The 17749-nt window shown below is 55.1% G+C and overlaps 6 protein-coding genes across 6 annotated transcripts; 2 read left to right on the forward strand and 4 right to left on the reverse strand.

Annotated features, from left to right (window-relative positions):
• Positions 1-107: 107 nt before the first annotated feature.
• QBC33DRAFT_616231 (dehydratase) lies at positions 108-2223 on the reverse strand (the record flags this gene model as incomplete). The annotated part of the gene is made up of 3 exons (XM_060432663.1): positions 108-1385; positions 1484-1695; positions 1773-2223. The coding sequence occupies 3 exons, from the start codon at positions 2221-2223 to the stop codon at positions 177-179; spliced, it is 1872 nt and encodes a 623-aa protein (XP_060288274.1). The 3' UTR covers positions 108-176.
• A 984-nt stretch (positions 2224-3207) lies between these two features.
• Positions 3208-5065, reverse strand: QBC33DRAFT_174103 (FAD binding domain-containing protein). The gene has a single exon (XM_060422369.1). The coding sequence runs from the start codon at positions 4859-4861 to the stop codon at positions 3305-3307; it is 1557 nt and encodes a 518-aa protein (XP_060288275.1). The 5' UTR covers positions 4862-5065; the 3' UTR covers positions 3208-3304.
• Positions 5066-5223: 158 nt separating this feature from the next.
• QBC33DRAFT_575761 (amidase signature domain-containing protein) lies at positions 5224-11442 on the reverse strand (the record flags this gene model as incomplete). The annotated part of the gene is made up of 9 exons (XM_060430854.1): positions 5224-5444; positions 5516-5931; positions 5989-7039; positions 7092-7346; positions 7446-7790; positions 7919-8015; positions 9710-10653; positions 10730-11352; positions 11414-11442. 9 exons carry the CDS (start codon positions 11440-11442, stop codon positions 5224-5226), a joined length of 3981 nt encoding a protein of 1326 aa, XP_060288276.1.
• A 525-nt stretch (positions 11443-11967) lies between these two features.
• On the reverse strand, positions 11968-13346 carry QBC33DRAFT_525571 (alcohol dehydrogenase GroES-like domain-containing protein). The gene is made up of 3 exons (XM_060426824.1): positions 13226-13346; positions 12715-13158; positions 11968-12630 (listed from the first exon to the last, which is right to left on the reverse strand). The coding sequence occupies exons 1-3, from the start codon at positions 13277-13279 to the stop codon at positions 12031-12033; spliced, it is 1098 nt and encodes a 365-aa protein (XP_060288277.1). The 5' UTR covers positions 13280-13346; the 3' UTR covers positions 11968-12030.
• A 144-nt stretch (positions 13347-13490) lies between these two features.
• Positions 13491-15284, forward strand: QBC33DRAFT_525573 (uncharacterized protein). Its single transcript, XM_060426825.1, has 4 exons — positions 13491-13982; positions 14055-14331; positions 14416-14820; positions 14930-15284. Exons 1-4 carry the CDS (start codon positions 13877-13879, stop codon positions 15066-15068), a joined length of 927 nt encoding a protein of 308 aa, XP_060288278.1. The 5' UTR covers positions 13491-13876; the 3' UTR covers positions 15069-15284.
• An 88-nt stretch (positions 15285-15372) lies between these two features.
• Positions 15373-17427, forward strand: QBC33DRAFT_566201 (transmembrane amino acid transporter). Its single transcript, XM_060430449.1, has 3 exons — positions 15373-15955; positions 16020-16449; positions 16556-17427. The coding sequence occupies exons 1-3, from the start codon at positions 15769-15771 to the stop codon at positions 17349-17351; spliced, it is 1413 nt and encodes a 470-aa protein (XP_060288279.1). The 5' UTR covers positions 15373-15768; the 3' UTR covers positions 17352-17427.
• The last annotated feature ends 322 nt before the right edge of the window (positions 17428-17749 follow it).

Raw genomic sequence — 17749 nt, forward strand, 5'->3', positions numbered from 1 at the left:
CGAGATAGGTACATACGGGTAGGTACTGAACAATACATGGGTATGACGAAATTCGCTGCGGGCCTGGCCCACCTTGACGACTTCTGGGCTGGTTCGTTGCTGGACCAGTTCAACGTATCCAACTCTGTCAGCGCGGACTCTTTGAATTCCGAGGACATTATGCGTAACCTAGCTACCTAGCTAGGACCTGCTGCGGTAAGGAAACCAAAATCTGCACCTTCGTGTGCCTGCGCCACCTCACGCATGTATAATCCGCGATAACCCCGGATCGTCTTCCGCGCGGCCCAGGGGGTAGCACCCCCGACCCCATTGCCTTCCGCCTGTGCCTCGTCCCGCCTCCTCCTCTCCTCCACACGTCCAGCGATCTCCTCATCGGCAATCTCGACCCTCAAGATCCGCGCCTCGACGTCACAGGTAATCTCGTCGCCGTTCCTCACTATCCCCAGAACCGACAGCGGATCCGCCGCCTCAGGCGAGATGTGCAGCCCGATGGTGCCACCCGCCGTACCACTCATGCGCCCGTCCGACAGCCGCAGCATGTCCTGCACCCCCTGCGCCGCCAGCTTGCGCGGAATCGGGATCAACCCGGCCTCCGGCATGCCCGGGTTGCCCACGGGGCCAATGTTCTGCAGCACTAGCACGCTGTCCGCGTCCACCACCAGCTCCGGATCGTCGATCCGCCGCGCCATGTCCTCCGACCCGGCAAATACCACCGCCCGCCCCCGGTGCCGCAGCAGGCGCCGGTCCTTTGACGCGCTCGCCTTCATGATCGCGCCTCCGGGCGCAAGGTTGCCGCGCAGCACCACCAGCGACGACGCCGGGTACAGCGGCTCGTCTAACGGGCGCAGGCAGGACACGGGACTGTCGCGTGGCACGGCAATAAACGGCGCGGCGGCCATCTCCTCGCCGAGGGTGCGGCCCGTCACGGTCATGGCGTCCAGGTGCAAGAGGGGTTTCAGCTCGCGCAGCAGTGCCAGCATGCCGCCGCTGTTGTGGAAATCGGTCATGTAGTTCTCGCCGCTGGGCTTGAGGTCGACGAGCAGCGGGGTGCGGCGACCGATCTCGTCAAAGGTGTCGAGCGTGATTGTCCCTGCCACGGCTGGGTGGCGGCCGATGATGGCCATCAGGTGTACCACGGCGTTGGTCGAGCCTCCGATGGCCTGCAGCACCGTGATGGCGTTGAGGAATGATTCGCGCGTCAGCACCTGCTGTGGTCGTAGGTGCTCCTGCGAGGCGTTGACTGCATTGGCACCCGTCTCCTCGGCGATGCGCAGTCGTGCCGATGACACGGCGGGAGCTGTCGCGCCTTTGAACGGCATCATGCCCAGGGCTACAAGGATGCATGCCATTGTGCTGGCCGTGCCCATCACTCCACAAGTTCCGGCCTAATTAATAGGGGGCAGTCAGTCAGCGACCATGCTGGAAGAAGCTATGTGGGGTTGGACATGTGGGAGAACACAGGGGGTTTGCATTGCAACCTTACCGTTGGGGCAAGTTCATCATTAATGGCAAATATATCCTCCATATCAATGGTGCCGGCCCTGAACTTGGCCCAGTTGTTCCTACAGTCAGTACAAGCACCTATCCTAACGCCCTTGTGGCTGCCGGGCATCATGGGCCCAGTGACCAGATGTAGAATGGGTTTGTTGGCCGAGATACCACCCATGAGCTGCGCCGGCGTGGTCTTGTCGCAACCTTTTCCCTCGGGAACGGCACATGTGAGTAACAGGAACATGGGATTTATCTTGAGAGGATTTCAGCGACAAACTCACCTCCAATCAGAACCACAGCATCGCATGGCTGGGCCCGGATCATCTCCTCCGTGTCCATGCTCATCAGATTCCGCAAGTACATGCTGGTGGGCGAGGCGAAAGACTCGTGCAGGCTGATGGTGGGGAAATCAATGGCGAGGCCGCCCTTGAGGTGCACGCCACGTTTGACGGCCTCGATGAGTTGTGGGATGTTGGCATGGCACGGGTTGAAGCTCGAGTACGTGTTGACAATACCGATTATCGGCCTCGACAAGGCGTCTTCGCTGTAGCCCAGTGCCTTGATGAAGACCTTGCGCAGAAAAAGAGAGAAGTGAGCGTCGCCGTACGAGGTCAGACCCTGTCGCAACCCCCCAGCATTGGGATCTAGCGGCCTGGATAGGTCGTAGTCTGGGTTAGACATGGGATTGGCGTGTTGCTGGGGCTGCAGCTTCTGTTCTCCGCTTTTGTCCATTGGACACTTATGTGTCGGTGTGTAAGAGAAGGCGGAAGGAATAGGGGCGGGGACGGAGACTCTGTGTCTAATATGTGGGAGGCTTTAAGAGTTGGCGTGAGAGGACTTCCTTTCTCGTCTCGTATAGGATTGCCTAGCTCTGGTTGGATGGTTTTCTCAAGGAAAAAAAACATAAACCAAGTTCCGAGGTCCACGGGGAGTTGCCGGCTGCTGGAGTCTATCGAAAGATGCTTGACTTCAGCTTGGTGCATGTTGAAAGCGAGGAGGGGTAATTGGGAGAGTATTGGGATATTTGCTAGTCGATTGCGACATGGCCAAAACCCATCGGGAACCAGTCGGAGCCAGTCAATTGGCGATCTCTTGAACCACCCTACATACATGTAAGTGCGGCAAAAGTCCGTCATCCCGCTTTGGGTTAGAAACGGGGTTACCCCGACAGGTGGTGCTTCTCCACTGCCGATCTATATTGTTCGAGCTTGGAAACCGTAAACACGAGACGACGCAGAGAAGACAAGCTCTCCATCATAATCACTTTCTTTTCTTCAGTGACCATGGGTATCTTTTACATATGTCATAGTTACTTGGGTGACCCTGTTTCCTCCATCCTCTGCATGCCATCTCACTTCCGGCCCATGTTAGAGCGCCCATCACCACAGACATATCACCACCCTTATCACAGAAGAAGTCGACAACAACGGAAATGCTCAGTCTACAAGGAGTTGAAGAAATTCAGGGACGCGCAGGTGCCTATGGCAAAAATGGATGACACCTGGTCTCGGCCGAGGCGAGATACATCACAGGGCAGAAGATTGTGGTTGACGGAGGGATCACCTCCTCGACCGGACATACATGGACTGAATAGACCTCAAGACATCCTCTTTGAAGGGCCACAAACAAATACGTGCTTGTCACCCAAGTCCGCCAATATCAGTTTAGCGAGTCTTTGGGAAGAGAACTGTCAACGGGTTTAGGCAGTCTGTTGGTCCCTTATATATTATATATTATTTCGTCTATGCTGAGTAGTGTTCTGGTGGTATCATACACGTTTCTTACCGTTGTACCGCAATGCACGCTTCAAAATTCAGAATCCAAACCACTGCTCTAGGGCAGTCTTCGCCGCGTCTACATCGGGGTCCACGTTGTCTTCTGCAGCCCAGGCAACGACTCCGTCTGGTCGAACCAACAAGGCGCGGAGGTCGCGCCTGTCCTTCGCACCCACGCCAAGATACTCAACTCTGGCCTCGTACTTGCCACCAATGACCAGTTCCTTGAGCACCGTGCTGTCCTCGAAATCGACAAGCAAACCTCGGCCCCCCTCCAACTTGGGTCCCAGTCTCGAGCCATCAAGCAGCTCGAAATCGGGCGCGCTGCAGCCGACGACAGGGTGTGCGTGCGCCTCGTCATCGCCGAGCTTGTACCGTAGCGACAGGCCCCAGAAGCGGTCGATGAACAGGTTGGTCCCGTCGGTAGTGTCAATAAGGTCGCGAATGAGCGCCCGGACGGCCGCGCCGTACAGGTCGGGCTGCAGCGCCGAGACCTGCGCACGCGTCCACCCAAGTACCCAGGCTGCGACGGGGTGACGCTCACTGTCGTACGTATCGAGCAGCGCCAGGTCTGCAGAAGACCCGTCCAACCCAGACTCCAGTCGGAGCGTCGCGGCCAGCTTCCATCCAAGGTTCATGGCGTCGCCCAGCCCGAGGTTCAGGCCCTGGGCCCCGAGTGGCGAGTGGATGTGCGCGGCGTCGCCGGCGAGGAGGACGCGACCCTTACGGTAGCTTGTGGCTTGCTTAGACCGGTCTGTGAACGAGGAGGCGCGATGCATCGTCGTGATCTTCACGTCCGTGGTGCCCGTGACGCGGCTCAGCACATCTTGAACGTGCTCCCGCGTGATCTCCTGTGTGCGATCAAAGGCGGCGCCGTCAAAGTCCACCAGGTGCACAAAGCCCGCTGGTCCGCCGAAGACGTACATTCCAGTATTCGTGGCGTTGAAACCCGGCTTCAACTTCTCGGAGTGGTCCAATTCGCACTCGACCGCGTAGCCGGTGAACTTGGCCTCTGTTCCGACAAAGTCGAATCCCGCGGCCTTGCGAACCGTACTTCGCCCGCCGTCGCACCCCACGAGCCACTTGCCGCGGAAAGACTGGTTCTCCCCAGCTTCGACCGTGACGCTGTCGTCGTCCTGTGCCGCGATTTCCGTAACGCCATGACCCCTGAGGATTGTGACGCCCAAGCTCTCAGCTCGCTCAGTCAACGCCGTCTCAATGCGCTCGATAGTCGTAGGGCCGGGAAGCAGGGCTGGCCCCTGGAGGCGGTACTTCCACCGATCCAACTCGAGCTTGTTGGCGTTGAACATCATGCCGGCGAAATGGCCGCCGAACTTGAACCCGGGCTGCTTCTGGAAGAACGAGGACCGCTCGCTGGGGTCGAAGACCTTGTTCAGTAGCCCGCGCCGGTAGAAACCCTCAATCGACACCGTGTTGATGCCTCGGAATCCCAGCGGCTCAACCTTGAAGGGCGACTCGGGCCTGGGGTCGCGCTCTAGGACTAGCACTGAGGCGCCCGCTAGGCGCAGCTCACAGGCTAGGAAGAGGCCGATGGGCCCTGCGCCGGCAATGATGACATCGTATGGCTGGCTCATGGTGGTGAGCACCCAAGATACTTCTCAGGGTTTTGCAGAGAAACGATTGCCAGACGGGAAGGTTGATAATAGCTGTGTCTGTTGGGTATAGAACTTGCTCGCTTTAACTTTTGAGTTACTGAGTTGTATGTATTGTACATACAACAAAATATAGTCGCTGGGGCAGCACTGCCATATATATATATAGGTGTATACAGGACCTACTCCGTAAATAGGTGTCTACATATCTGTCAAGTCCCGGGCTTTTCTACTTCCCGAATACACCAGTAAGCAACACATAACCGGATCGGGTTTTACTAAAGCCCGAGACAATTGCGCCCAGGTGGTCTGTGCATGCCAGGTGCCAACCCAATCCTTCCGCACTAAAAGAGCGACTCCCGATATAAAGCGAGACTCTCTCCCATAATGTTTATAAACGGCCACTGCGCGTTACTCTTGAAGAAATGCGCCCAGATCTGCAGTACAGCCATGCCCAGACTAGCAGGATCAGCGTGAAACTCAGCCTCGTCGTCGTCGAGGTCGACGACCGCACAAGCTTCTTCGACGATACAGCGCACCCAATGCAAGATGCGGTCTTCGCTGTCTTGATGGATGGCGGTTCTGTGTTAGCATGGCTGTCGAGCATATTACTGACAGACAAGGGATCCTAATTACCGGTCAACGGCGACGAATCCACCGAGGCTGCAAGTGATTGTAGCCATTTGCTCAGCAAGACGGCACACTCGAGTCCCGAGAGCGAGTGTCGGACGCTCCAGAAGAACGCCTGGCTTCGAGCAACGCGGTCGACGCCCAGTCGCACAGGAATGCTGAGCGCATGGGTGGCATAGAGCAGGGCGGAGATGACACCGTCGCTCCTCTCCACCCGGGGCGATCGACTCAGCGCTTTTGCGATCCGTACGGGGTCTCGCGTCTCCAATTGTCGATACGGACCGAGATTAATGTAAATTCGAACGTAGGCGAGTCCGAGAAGGGCGCTAGACGTGAAAGGGATCGGCCCATTTTCATTGTTGGGGTCAAGGCTGGATTCAGGGGCTTGTTGCCAGCCTGATGTCCAGGAACGGAGCGCACGTCTTTGGAAATGGTTAGCCACTTGGAAGTTCTTCTGCATTTAGGCCGCCTTGACTCACTCGAGCTTGTCTACCTCCTCCGCCGGGAGCGAGGCTCTCTGGTCCATGATGGGCAGAGACAAGTCCCGGACAATGTAGATTCTCTGCAACAGCCCATGCAAGAGGATGTAGTTTCCAAAGGGGGTTGGTATAGGATCAAGAGGAGCAGTGCCGTCTAAATTCCTCAGCAGCAGGGACAAGGCGTCCTGGAAGTTGAGTTGCTGACTCCTGATCTCGCCCCTTGCAAGCTGCCACTGTGATGCCGAAGGGGCATTCCACTCCTTTGTGGAGCAGGGCAGCCGCAGGTGTATCTCGTTGCTTCGAAGCACGGGGTAAACATTGTATGCGATGCTGTGAGTGTGCAGAAACGTGAAAGCAGTCAACTTGGCCCGTCTGGTTGACTCGTGGCAAATCCAGGATGCCCATGTTGCCTGCAACGGACCGGACTCTGGTACTTCGTCGATTTCTTGATCTTCTTCGAGATTGACATCTCGGAGAACTTGCACAAGCAGGCTCTGCAGACCAAGTGCTTCCTGGAGGAGGGATTTCTCGGGCTCCCAGGTGGCATATCCCATTAGCAATATCAGAGTTCGGACCGTGTCAATCGGTTCCCATGCGCCCCAGCTCCTTGTAGATGATGCATATTTCTGGCGTGAGTCTCGGGATGAAGACTCTTTAGCATGCAGGCCGAGAAAAGTATCCGTCTTGAAACCAAACTTGTCTTTATCATGGAGCAGCCGCTCGATCAGAATGGCTTTACCGGCGGAAAAGAGGCGCTCCGAGTTCCTTTTCTCAAAACAATACTGCGCCCCGATGGCACAGATTGCCAAGACAAGTTCAAGAGGTGTATCAACGGCCCGCCATGTGTGATGGATAAACGGCATGTGCTGGTGAAACCCCTCGAAGAATGAAGTTATGTATCGTGTCAGGGCATGCCGCGAGGGCATCCTGAACCTTCCATCAATGACGTCTCGAAAGGTCTCCAAAGTGAAATACAGCCGGGCGTGTTCCTCGCCGGTAACATGGAATGGTGGACATTCTATCCCGATCTCGCGGGGCCCTTGTATCAATACTCTTTAGCAACGCCCGTCACGATAAAGTTTGGCAATTAAGGGCTCACATACGGTCCTCTGCTAGGTTTTCGGCAATGTTGTTTCCGACAGGGGCTGAAGGGAGCCATGAGCTGAAAGGCGTCCCCAGTCGCATCCCGGGTTGATCAGTGGGCGTCACAGCCCCAGCCCTCGAGTCTCTCAACACAGGGTCTAACCCATGGTCTTCTCGATCAGGCCCATTGAAAAAGGGGCTCCACTGGGCAGGCAGGCCTACTCCGTCGAGGAAGTTGGCAAACTCCTTGAAGTGGTCGAACCATGTGTCCGGTTCTTATCTCTATGTCAGCCAGCCGGCACTGGTGCATTGACAAGCCCCTGACAAAAAGAAAAAAAAAAAAAGACAAGGCGTACAAGGAAGGGCAAACATACCATTCTCCAACAAGGCTGGGGATAGGACGGACTGCTGCGGATACGGCGGAGGGGCGAAATCCTGAAAGCCATCCACTCGTTGATTGCCTCCTGAGTAGATAGCACTCGATTGCGATGCCGGTTGGACCCATTGGCCTTCGCTCATCCCAGATAACGATGCGGCGGCAGCGGCGGCGGCAAGGTCCGGGTCTACCGTCGTGTCCTCGCTCGGGTGTGATGATGGAATCCCCGGCGACTTGGGCGCCGCTTCCGCCGCATGATTGGAGATGCGTTGATGCCGGGTCAACAGGTCTCTTCGTGTGAAGGCAGCCCCACACTGGCATATGAAAGGCTTCTCCTTGGTGTCTGGTATAAGGGTTGTCAGTTATAAAATGGAAAATGTGGTCCTCTACCAACTGACATGCCCGATCAAAAGAGGCCAGGAATCAAGTGGGGACACAAAGGGGGTGTGACAGGAGAAGAGGGCAACCCACGAGTTCGCACGTGACGTTCCAGGTGCTCCGTCCGCTTGAAAACGCGCAGACAATGAGGACAGGAGCGGCGGCTGGCGCTGCCATCGGTTCTACGACGCTGACGTCGGATGGGTTGGGGCTGCTGGGGCCCCGCGTGGGCGCCATTCACTTGCATCTCCCCATGGGGACGCATTCCAAGCGCGGTTTCATTGGGGATTGGAGGTTGTGAAGATCAAGTTGGAGAGGAAAGGTTTGGAGCATGGAGCATGGAGCATGGAGCAAATTTACCATTTGGAGGCGTACGGAAACTTCGAAGTGGAGCCATCAATGCCGAACTCGACGCCGCTCGTGACTTACTAGTCATGCTAGTTGGCTCCATAATTGCCACCATCCCCAGACTTAGCTCCAATCATGCGTCGGCCATCTACATAGCATGCACTGGGGTAGGCGGGGTCAGATCCCGGCCGCAAGGAGACTTGGATTTGGGGTCGAATAACGAGAATATCCCTGCATGGAGATACAGACAGCACTCAGCAACGAACCGATGACCTTACCGAGCCTCTTGAAATATTGGGATGATCAGCTGGGGCCTGGACAAGGGCTGACATTCGACAAACCGACCACTTGTAATCAATTACGCAATGGCCTCCTCATTGTACAGATTTCCGGGAGTGGCTCTCGTCACCGGCGCCGGAGGGACAGGTACGCAATTTGGTGATGAGACTTGCTGGAAGGACAACAGATTACTTGAGACAAAGATGGCTCATTATTTTCGGTTGAGCAGGTATTGGTGCCGCCATTGCGAGGGCCTTCGCTGCGTCACGCTGTCCTTCGATCGCCATCACAGATATCAACAAGGACACACTCGGCCAGACACGGGATGCCCTGCTGAAACTAAACCCCGACGCCGAGGTGTTGAGTGTAGCAGGGGATATATCAGACGAATCTTTCACCAGGTCACTTGTTGAGGATGTCTCTCGGAAGTTCTCACGGCTGGACTACCTGGTGAACTGCGCCGGAATCCTCGGGCCTTCGATGAGGACACACGAGACACCGTTGTCCACTTTCGAGGCCATCACTAATATCAACTACAAGGGCACGTGGCTGTCCTCTCGCTCTGCCCTTGCCTTGATGGTGAAACAGGCTTTCCATCCCGATCATCCCAAACAGAGGGGGTCCATCGTCAACGTGGCAAGCCAGCTCGGCATCGTCGGACGGCCAGCAGCCGGTGAGTTGGCGATTGCGAACGGCCCCGAAGAAGGTAATCAGGTATTAGTGCCAAGCCGAGCTGACATGGACACATGTAGCGCCCTACTGTGCTACGAAAGCCGCAATAATCAACCTGACCCGCTGCGACGCTATCGACTACTCGCGCGATAGTATCAGGGTCAATTGCGTGTGTCCGGGAGTCATTGAGACACCCCTCACAACCGGATCTGAGGAGGTTACTGAACGCCTGAGGCCCGCCATAGATATTGCCCCAATGCGCAGGATGGGGACACCCGAGGAGGTTGCTGACGCTGTCCTGTTTTTGTGCTCGAACCAGGCGTCGTTTGTCCAGGGACACGCACTGGTTGTTGACGGAGGGTACACGATAAATTAGGCAGTTCATAATACTGAATGATAGCTTGTCAAGTTCACAGTTCCCTTTCCTTCTTTACTAATAATTAATTACACGATAGATATGATTGATCAGGAAACATAGCATAACATAATCTTGGGTCAGTTCTCAAATAACGATCATGACTGTCTATGTATTCTCTCGTCTATTCATAATTATATCAAACGCTATGTATGCAGTATCCCATTCACCTTGGCTTGCCCATTTGATTTCCAGTCGAAATTCGCTTCCCAGGCATGACCAACTCTTAGAATCTTCTTTTCCTGCCATAGCCCAGCGACGATCTGCATACCAACGGGCAGGTGGACTGCTGAATCCTCTTTCGCGGGGGCAAATCCAACAGGGAGTGTCATTGCCGGATGCCCGGTGGTGTTGAAGACGGCCGTGTTTGTCGTCAAGCCTATGCTGGGCTCGAAAGACTTACAGGGGGAGTCCGGGCTGCCGTGCCGGGGGGCGACAAACGGAGTCGTAGGCATAATCAGTACATCAACCTCGTCGTTGAAAACTGTCTCGTACGCGTCCCGGATTTGTCGGATGATATTGACCGTCTTTCCGTAGAGTCCCGGGAACTTATCCATGAGGTAGAGCCCGTTGATTATCGTGTTCTTGGTTGAAGGGAACAGCTTCTGGAAATTCTCACTCGTCCAAGGCAAACGCGCCTTCTCGAATTCTGTCAGGTACAACCCCCGTCTCCCGTGCGATTGGCCGAGGATTCCCAAGGTGCCGGAGACTCGCTGTTGGATGGTCCAGACAGCTGGCCCTTCTAGATGTAAGGGCACCGACACTTCGACAACAGTCGCTCCAAGCTGCTCGAACTTCTTTGCGGCGTCCCGCACAAGGTCCTTCACCCCCTGTTGGACGACACCCTGCTCGAAGCCCTGGACCAGCAGTCCGATCCTGACACCATCCAACCTGGCACTCTGACCTGATCTCAAAGATTGGGCAAACCTAAATGATCCGGGAGCTCCCACCCCTTGTGACCGGTCGTCGATTCCGTCATCCCCCGCAATGGCATCCAGACAAGCGGCTGCATCAATAACGGTCCTTGTGAGCGGCCCGGCGTGGTCGTCGATGGCATCACCGCTTGTGATACCCGTGTATGGGATCAGCCCATGAGTTGGTTTAAGTCCGACACCTAGAGCAGCACCACTCAGTATTAAAAATCGATTTCTCAGCATGGACAATGGTTGGAGCAACGCTTGAGAACTGACATCCGCAGAGGGCCGACGGTACCCTTATGCTCCCCCCCTGGTCCGACCCGATGGCGATATCCGTGATGCCCGAGGCAACCAAGGCTGCACCACCCGAGGTACTCCCACCGGCCGAGTAGCCTTCTTGGTGAGGATTCTCAACGGTACCCTGCGCACTGGTGAAGGACGCTGTGGAGTTGCAGAAACTTTCGCAGGTGGCAGTGCCATGGATGTCGGCCCCTGCGTCCAGAAGCCGTGTTACCACGGTAGCGTCAGTCACGGGCGTCCAAGCCGGGAAGGCATCGGAGCCGTAGAACTGAGGGACCCCAGCCACGGCGATGCAGTCCTTGATACAGCACGTCTTGCCCTCCAAGATGCCCCCATCGGGGTTGCCGCTGATCAGGAACTTGTGTGCCCAGGCATGGCCGAGAACCTGTTCTGCGTCCGACGGGAGGTGGACGTTTTGCCGCGGGTATTTGCCGAGATGGACAGGTGGTTGGTAGTCGGGCAAGCCGGATATGTGCTCGGCGCAGTCGTGGACGGCAGCGAGCAGGAGGTTGTAGTCATCCGAGTCCTTGGGATCAATGCTTACTCCGATCTTCTTGAGGTATGCCTCCGCATCGCCCTTCTTCACGGGGTTGCCTCTGGAAATGTCACCGCGTCAGAAGCCAAGCAAGGCGCAATGCGGGGTGCCGGGGAACGTACGCGGAGATGTCTTTGAAGAAGACTGACATTGTCGAATGGCCCTTGAGGGGGAATCAAGTACACCTAAGTCGTGACCAAAGGCAGTCTGCGCACTTCACCATCAGAGAAGGCAGGCGTGTTTGTGTGTGTGGTTCTAGAATAAGGGAATTTGAAGACGTGGAATTTGGGGTTCTGAGCAGTTGCTGGAAAATAATAACAATGACGCTAATTCGCAGTGGAAACAGATTGCCACCATTTCATCGCCCCCAAATTGCCGGTGCGCTTATAGTACTGTACCTAGTTGGGGTTACCTCCACAACCTCCACCTGGGGGGACACTTGGGCCCGTTAGCACAATTGGGGTTCCTGTATGTAAAGTACGGATTAGGCCCCCCACCCCCCTCAGTACTCGTCCTCAGGCGCTGTAATTGTTATGCCGTGGCGGGAGGAAGGAATGGACTCGCGCCCTGAAGCACCGGTCGCACAGGGGGCTCTGACAAATATTACTGTAGCTTTAAGTTTCTGATCACGGCAAAAAAAGGGCAAGCCAATAAATTAGGTGGCACACTGGCTGTCCTCGTGAGGCAAACTGCGTGGGGTGAAAGCGTGCCCATTGCGTTCTCGTGCTTGGCTATGACGTTATTCCTCATCGGAGATCTGTACCACGAGTCTGCCGCTGAAAGACTTCTCCTGGTACAGATCAACAATTCCGGGGACAGATGTAAACGGCACAACTGTGAGTCGAGACTTGATGCCGCTGCCCTCTACTACTTGCATCATTCTCCTAGTTGACTCTACGCCCGCGACATAGCTGCCACGTATTACCAGCTCCCTGAACACCAGGACGCCAGCATCGAACTGCCATCTCTCTGGTGGTAGCCCTAGAGCCACCAACACTCCTCCGATGCGCAGTAGTCTCAGCGTCCACGCGTTCGCCGCGAGAGAATCCGTACAGACCACTGCAGCAGCGATGCCCTCGTCGTTGGTGAACTCGGAGATTTGCTCCTCGGCGTCTGGTGCAGTTGAGTCCACCACAAGATCTGCCATTAGCCCCGGACTTGGGACGTCGGTCGCGAGTTGTCTTCCTTCGGGTCGGCTGTCAATGGCGATTGTTCGGTATCCCAGGGCCTTGGCAAACTGAACGCCAAGGTGCCCGAGTCCCCCTATTCCTACGATGGCCACTGGGTCTCCTTCCTGTAGCTCGGCAGTGGCCTTCTCTAACGCGCCCCACACCGTTGCCTGCAGGAGCCTGGTTAGCACATTCTTCGAGTCCCGATGCCCAGATCCCAGGGGGAGCCAAGGGGTTGCCCGGGGAAAGCTCACCCCGGCACACATCATGGGTGCTGCTTGTTGGAACGAAACAGATGGCGGTATCAAAACCGTGGTTTCTGGGTCGGCAACCATATACTCGGCAAAGGCGCCGTCGTGTTTGAAGCCTGCCATCTCTCTGTTTTCGCAGAACCTCGGGTCCAAACCACCGTATATTCGAGTGGACACATTGCAACCGGCACAGGCAGAGCATGAATTCTTGAAATTCAGCACCCCGACTCTGTCGCCCACCTTCCAGCCGCCCTTACACTTATCACCAATGCGAACAATGACGCCTGCGGGCTCATGCGATGGAATAAGGGGCAGTTCTGAGCCAAACTGCCCATGCATCACCTGCAGATCCGAGTGACAAAATCCGGCCGCGTAGATCTTGACGAGGAGTTCATTGTCTCTGATCGTGGGCACGGATTTGTCTTTGATTTCATACGGAGAATTGTACTGCAGATATCTCAGCCGGTCTTTGTCTAGCCCAGGGTAATGAACTTGATGGCTCAGGGGGATATACCTTGACTAGTTGTGCCACCTTCATCTGCTCTGGGACCTGTTGCTCTTGCTCCATCTTTTGGGGATACGACGTGATTAATTAGTAGATAATTAATTAGCAAACGAGTTGGTTATCTCGTTGGATTTCCTTCCCCATTGAAGAGGAGTAATAAATTCCTGATTAGAAGCGATAACTCGATAATTGCAAGCTGCCCAATTACGTCGTCTTTCCAGAAGCATTGATAGAGTACTCTAATTTGTGGGTGTCTACTTGTCATCTCCACACTGATAAGTCTCCGTCTCCATGGAGCCCAAGTCGTCTCCAACTGTGGACCCCCGAGTGAATGCCTCCAACGCAATGACCCCAACACTCAATCCACCCCGAGCTAGTCTCCAATTCTTAATCTCTAGCTCCAGTCCTACGCGTACCCCGCCTTTCGTCGCCCAATGACACAGCGAGATATTCGCCTTGTCTTCCTCCCTCCATTGTCGACAGCTACCGTGATTAAGGAGACAGCCAAGTCAAAGCAGATACCGGAGCCACAAATTATCACACCGCATTCGAAAGACCCCCAAGACCCCCACCCACAGCTTTGCACCACCATCACCGACTGTTCAACCATTTTCGCAGCCAGACAACAACTCTCACTACCTCAGCATCCGATACGTCATCATGGGCAAGAAGAGAGTTCTCATCAGTTACGGCGTGGACGTGGATGCCGTGGCAGGTTGGCTTGGCTCCTATGGCGGGCAAGACTCATCAAATGACATTAGCAGAGGTGAGGTTCCTTAGCCCAGGGGGTTGCCAAGCACCAAATATTCTAATCAACATTGTGTGGCACGTAAATCAGGCCTCTTTGCAGGCACCGTGGGTGTTCGGCGGCTACTAAAGTTGTTTGACAAATATGACATGAAGACGACGTGGTTCATCCCAGGCCACAGTCTCGAGACCTTCCCTGAGGAGATGGCCGCCGTGAGAGACGCTGGACATGAGATTGGTCTCCATGGATACTCGCACGAGAACCCCACCGACATGTCGATGGAACAGCAGAGAGACGTGCTAGACAAGACGTACCGGATGCTGACCGAGTTCATGGGCAAGCCGCCTCGTGGGAGCGTGGCGCCATGGTGAGTTCAGTTTCATTATCCAGCAGAACTCATCATCGCTCATCCCAACGTCCCGGAGCTCATATCATTGCCCTCCATCTCTAGGTGGGAAACGAGCAAGGAAGGTGCCCAACTGCTTCTTGACTACGGCATCGAGTATGATCACAGTATGAGCCATCACGACTGCCAGGCGTACTATCTCAGGACAGGAGACTCTTGGACCAACATCGACTACACCAAGAAGGCGGACGAGTGGATGAAACCTCTGGTGAAAGGCGAGGAGACCGGTCTCGTCGAGGTCCCGGCCAGCTGGTACCTAGACGATTTGCCGCCCATGATGTTCATCAAGGCCGCGCCAAACAGCCATGGTTTCGTCAACCCGAGAGACATTGAAGACCTTTGGCGGGACCAGTTCGACTACTGCTACCGGGAGTACGACGAGTTCATATTTCCCATTACCGTCCACCCGGACGTCTCTGGCAGGCCACAGGTTCTTTTGATGCACGAGAGGTGAGTGTATCCCCCTGTCGGACGATACCCCTGAGACTCCGCACACACCCCCCCCCCCCCTCTTTTTTCCTTTTTTTTTTTTTTTTGCTTACAACAGCGGTTGCATTAGACTCATCGAGCACTTTAAGAAGCACGAAGGAGTCGAGTTCGTGACGATGGCAGAGATTGTAGATGACTTCAAGAGCAAGAACGCGCCCGCACCTGGTGCCATGCTTCCCGCAGAACCGGGAGCAATACTGCGGAAGTGATGCAGGCGAAGATGGATCATGTCAAGGGCAGCGGAGGTGGGGTTATTGCGACGCCATCTACGAGTCTAGTGTCGGTCATGTCAATTAGGGTGCGTAGCCAAGATCCGTTACTGGAGCCTAGTAATCGCGCGTTGCCCATGAAGAAGTGTGTGGATGACAAGATACAGTGATGTTGCTCTACACAGTAATGGAATGTGCCGAAATCGATTAATGCATGTAATAACTGTCCTCCAACCCATTATCTTTTAGTCTCCAACGTGGTACGTGTACCATTTGGGTCCCTGATTACCCCAAGTGGATACTTCGGGGGGCGATTTACGATACGGCAACAACCGGCTTTCAAGACCTCCAACTCTTCAACGTTATCTATCATACCCCGATTATGTTGGAGCAAAGCCCCCTGGCTATTAGTTCTGACGCTAATTCCGCGCCAAGATTTCCCCAGAAAGGCTTCTACAGCGTCGTCTAGGATCGCCGCTTGCTTTCCTCTTTACCTTGATATCTTGGGGTTCCTTGACGTTTCGATGGCTGATTATCTCCAAGCGTCAGACATAAAGGCAGTAACCCACCTGCGATCTGCGACCTTCTGAAAAGTCTGAATGAAGAGTCTGCCAATCTCCAATGCAACGAAAATCTCTTCCTCGCTAGCACAAGCACACGCACGTTCTACTTTTATTTCCCCTTTGGGTCCCCAACGACCATGCCACACGACTCCCTTCAAGAGAAAGGCGAAGACATCACGCCGGCCGCTGAATGGAGCAGTTCAAGCGCGGATGCCGTCAAGTTGGAAGATGCCGAAGATGCATTTGAGGTGTTCAAGAAAGGAGATGGTTCGGTTGATTTCCGAACCGTCAGTTGGATACACGCTTCTGTTATATTCTTGAAGGGTAAGTCGAGTCGCTCGAAACCATGGAACCCACTATCTGGCGTATCTCATTAACGACGTTTCAGTCATCTTCGCCACAGGTGTCCTAACCATCCCGTCGGCTATGTATGTCTTAGGTGCCTTACCAGGGGCCATCAACGTGCTGGGCTGGCAGTTCTTGAACACGTACTGCGCAATCATCCAGGGAAACTTCAGAAACTCACACGCTGGGTGCCACTCGATCGCCGACATGGCCAATGTCGTCGGGGGTGCCTGGTTAAGGGAAGTCGTTGGTGTGCTCTTCCTCGTCACCTACGCCATCGTGGGGGCCTCGGGCATCTTCGGAGCGTCTGTCGGTCTCAACGCCTTGTCGAATCACGCCATCTGCACAAACTACTTCATGCTCGTCGCCACCGTCGCCGTCTGCATGCTTGCCAGCGCCCGCAAGTTCGAGAAGATTGCATGGCTGACATGGGCCGGATTCTCGTCTGTCTTCATCGCCGTCCTCATCGTCGTGTAAGTTGAAGCCTCTCCTCTCCCCCATCTCCCCCCCCCGCCGCGGCGCCATTTTAGGTTTGGCAACCCGGAACAAGAGTCGAGCTAACTGTTCTTTTCTTTCAAGTGTCGGTGTTACAACTCGAGCCCGTCCGGCAGCAGCACCCCAGACAGGCGACTTCGAACTAGGATACTATGTCATCGGTAACCCTACCTTTGTAGCTGGCATCACCTCGGCGGCCACAATCTTCTGTTCGGGCGCTGGCACATCGGCTTTTCTCCCCGTTATTTCCGAGATGAAGCGGCCGCGCGACTACAACAAGGCCGTCTACCTATGCATGGGCATCGTGACGGCTTCGTACCTGTCCTTCAGCCTTGTCGTGTACCGCTGGTGCGGCAAGTGGGTTGCCTCACCGTCTCTCGGCAGCGCAGGCGACGTCGTCAAGAAGGTGGCCTACGGTATTGGCATGATTGGCCTGCTCGTGAGCGCCTGCCTCTACGTCCATGTCGCCGCCAAGTACATGTTTGTGCGCTTCCTGCGCAACTCGCCCCACCTCCAGAAGAACTCGGTCGTTCACTGGGCTGTCTGGCTGTCCTGCACATTCACCATGTCCGTCGTCTCGTTCCTGCTCGCGTCCGGCATCCCCATCTTCAACTACCTCCTCGCACTCGCTGGTAGCCTGACATTCTCGCCGCTCGCTCTGGGTCTTCCGGGCTACCTCTGGATATACGATCACCAACATTACCGCCGCGGCAGCCTGCTTCAGAGGACAGCATACTGGCTGAACTGGCTGATGATCCTTCTGGCGGTTTTCCTGACCATCGGTGGAACTTATGGCGTTATCCAGCAGATCATTGACGCGTATGCCAATGGCGAGATCGCCTCGGCCTTCTCCTGTGCCGACAATAGCAATTCTTCATGATTAACTTGTACAGTACATATGTTTTTGCAATTCAGATTAGCTTGCGGCAGTCAGTTTGGGATCAAGGCGGACTGGGAGGAAATGAAATATTGATGTGTTAGAAACAGCACTATCTTGATCGTCAGTGATGTCTGTAGTGGAAGGCAAAAGAGATTTTAAGCCACTGATCTCGCTGCTAATCCTGCTGCCTTCACGGTAGTTTTGCTTGTTAAAGACGTCGAGTTTATCAAGGGTCGTAATAAGGAGGTTACCGTTGTCTCGGTTACATTGGCAAGTTAGCCCCTGAACACCAGTCAGTCACGGTGGATCGAGTCATGACCCACGCCAACTTTGAGGGCACCAATAAAAGCCAAGCAGATTATGCACCCTCCGACCTGAGTCCAAACCATCCCCGCTCC

This window comes from Phialemonium atrogriseum (genome assembly GCF_030411735.1).
Source record: "Phialemonium atrogriseum strain 8032-3 unplaced genomic scaffold QBC33scaffold_2, whole genome shotgun sequence".
In the NCBI taxonomy this organism is placed as follows: domain Eukaryota; kingdom Fungi; phylum Ascomycota; class Sordariomycetes; order Cephalothecales; family Cephalothecaceae; genus Phialemonium; species Phialemonium atrogriseum.

What these genes read in the sequence shown, in the direction of transcription:
- QBC33DRAFT_566201 (XM_060430449.1), top strand. Translation starts at nt 15,769, where the DNA reads ATGCCACACGACTCCCTTCAAGAGAAAGGCGAAGACATCACGCCGGCC. An exon ending in TTCTGTTATATTCTTGAAGG is followed by an intron (nt 15,956 to 16,019) that starts GTAAGTCGAGTC and finishes ACGACGTTTCAG; the next exon opens with TCATCTTCGCCACAGGTGTC. An exon ending in ATCGCCGTCCTCATCGTCGT is followed by an intron (nt 16,450 to 16,555) that starts GTAAGTTGAAGC and finishes TTTTCTTTCAAG; the next exon opens with TGTCGGTGTTACAACTCGAG.
- QBC33DRAFT_174103 (XM_060422369.1), bottom strand. Translation starts at nt 4,861, where the DNA reads ATGAGCCAGCCATACGATGTCATCATTGCCGGCGCAGGGCCCATCGGC.
- QBC33DRAFT_525571 (XM_060426824.1), bottom strand. Translation starts at nt 13,279, where the DNA reads ATGGAGCAAGAGCAACAGGTCCCAGAGCAGATGAAGGTGGCACAACTA. An exon ending in AGGTGGCACAACTAGTCAAG is followed by an intron (nt 13,159 to 13,225) that starts GTATATCCCCCT and finishes AGATATCTGCAG; the next exon opens with TACAATTCTCCGTATGAAAT. An exon ending in CACCCATGATGTGTGCCGGG is followed by an intron (nt 12,631 to 12,714) that starts GTGAGCTTTCCC and finishes AGGCTCCTGCAG; the next exon opens with GCAACGGTGTGGGGCGCGTT.
- QBC33DRAFT_525573 (XM_060426825.1), top strand. Translation starts at nt 13,877, where the DNA reads ATGGGCAAGAAGAGAGTTCTCATCAGTTACGGCGTGGACGTGGATGCC. An exon ending in ATCAAATGACATTAGCAGAG is followed by an intron (nt 13,983 to 14,054) that starts GTGAGGTTCCTT and finishes CACGTAAATCAG; the next exon opens with GCCTCTTTGCAGGCACCGTG. An exon ending in CGTGGGAGCGTGGCGCCATG is followed by an intron (nt 14,332 to 14,415) that starts GTGAGTTCAGTT and finishes CTCCATCTCTAG; the next exon opens with GTGGGAAACGAGCAAGGAAG.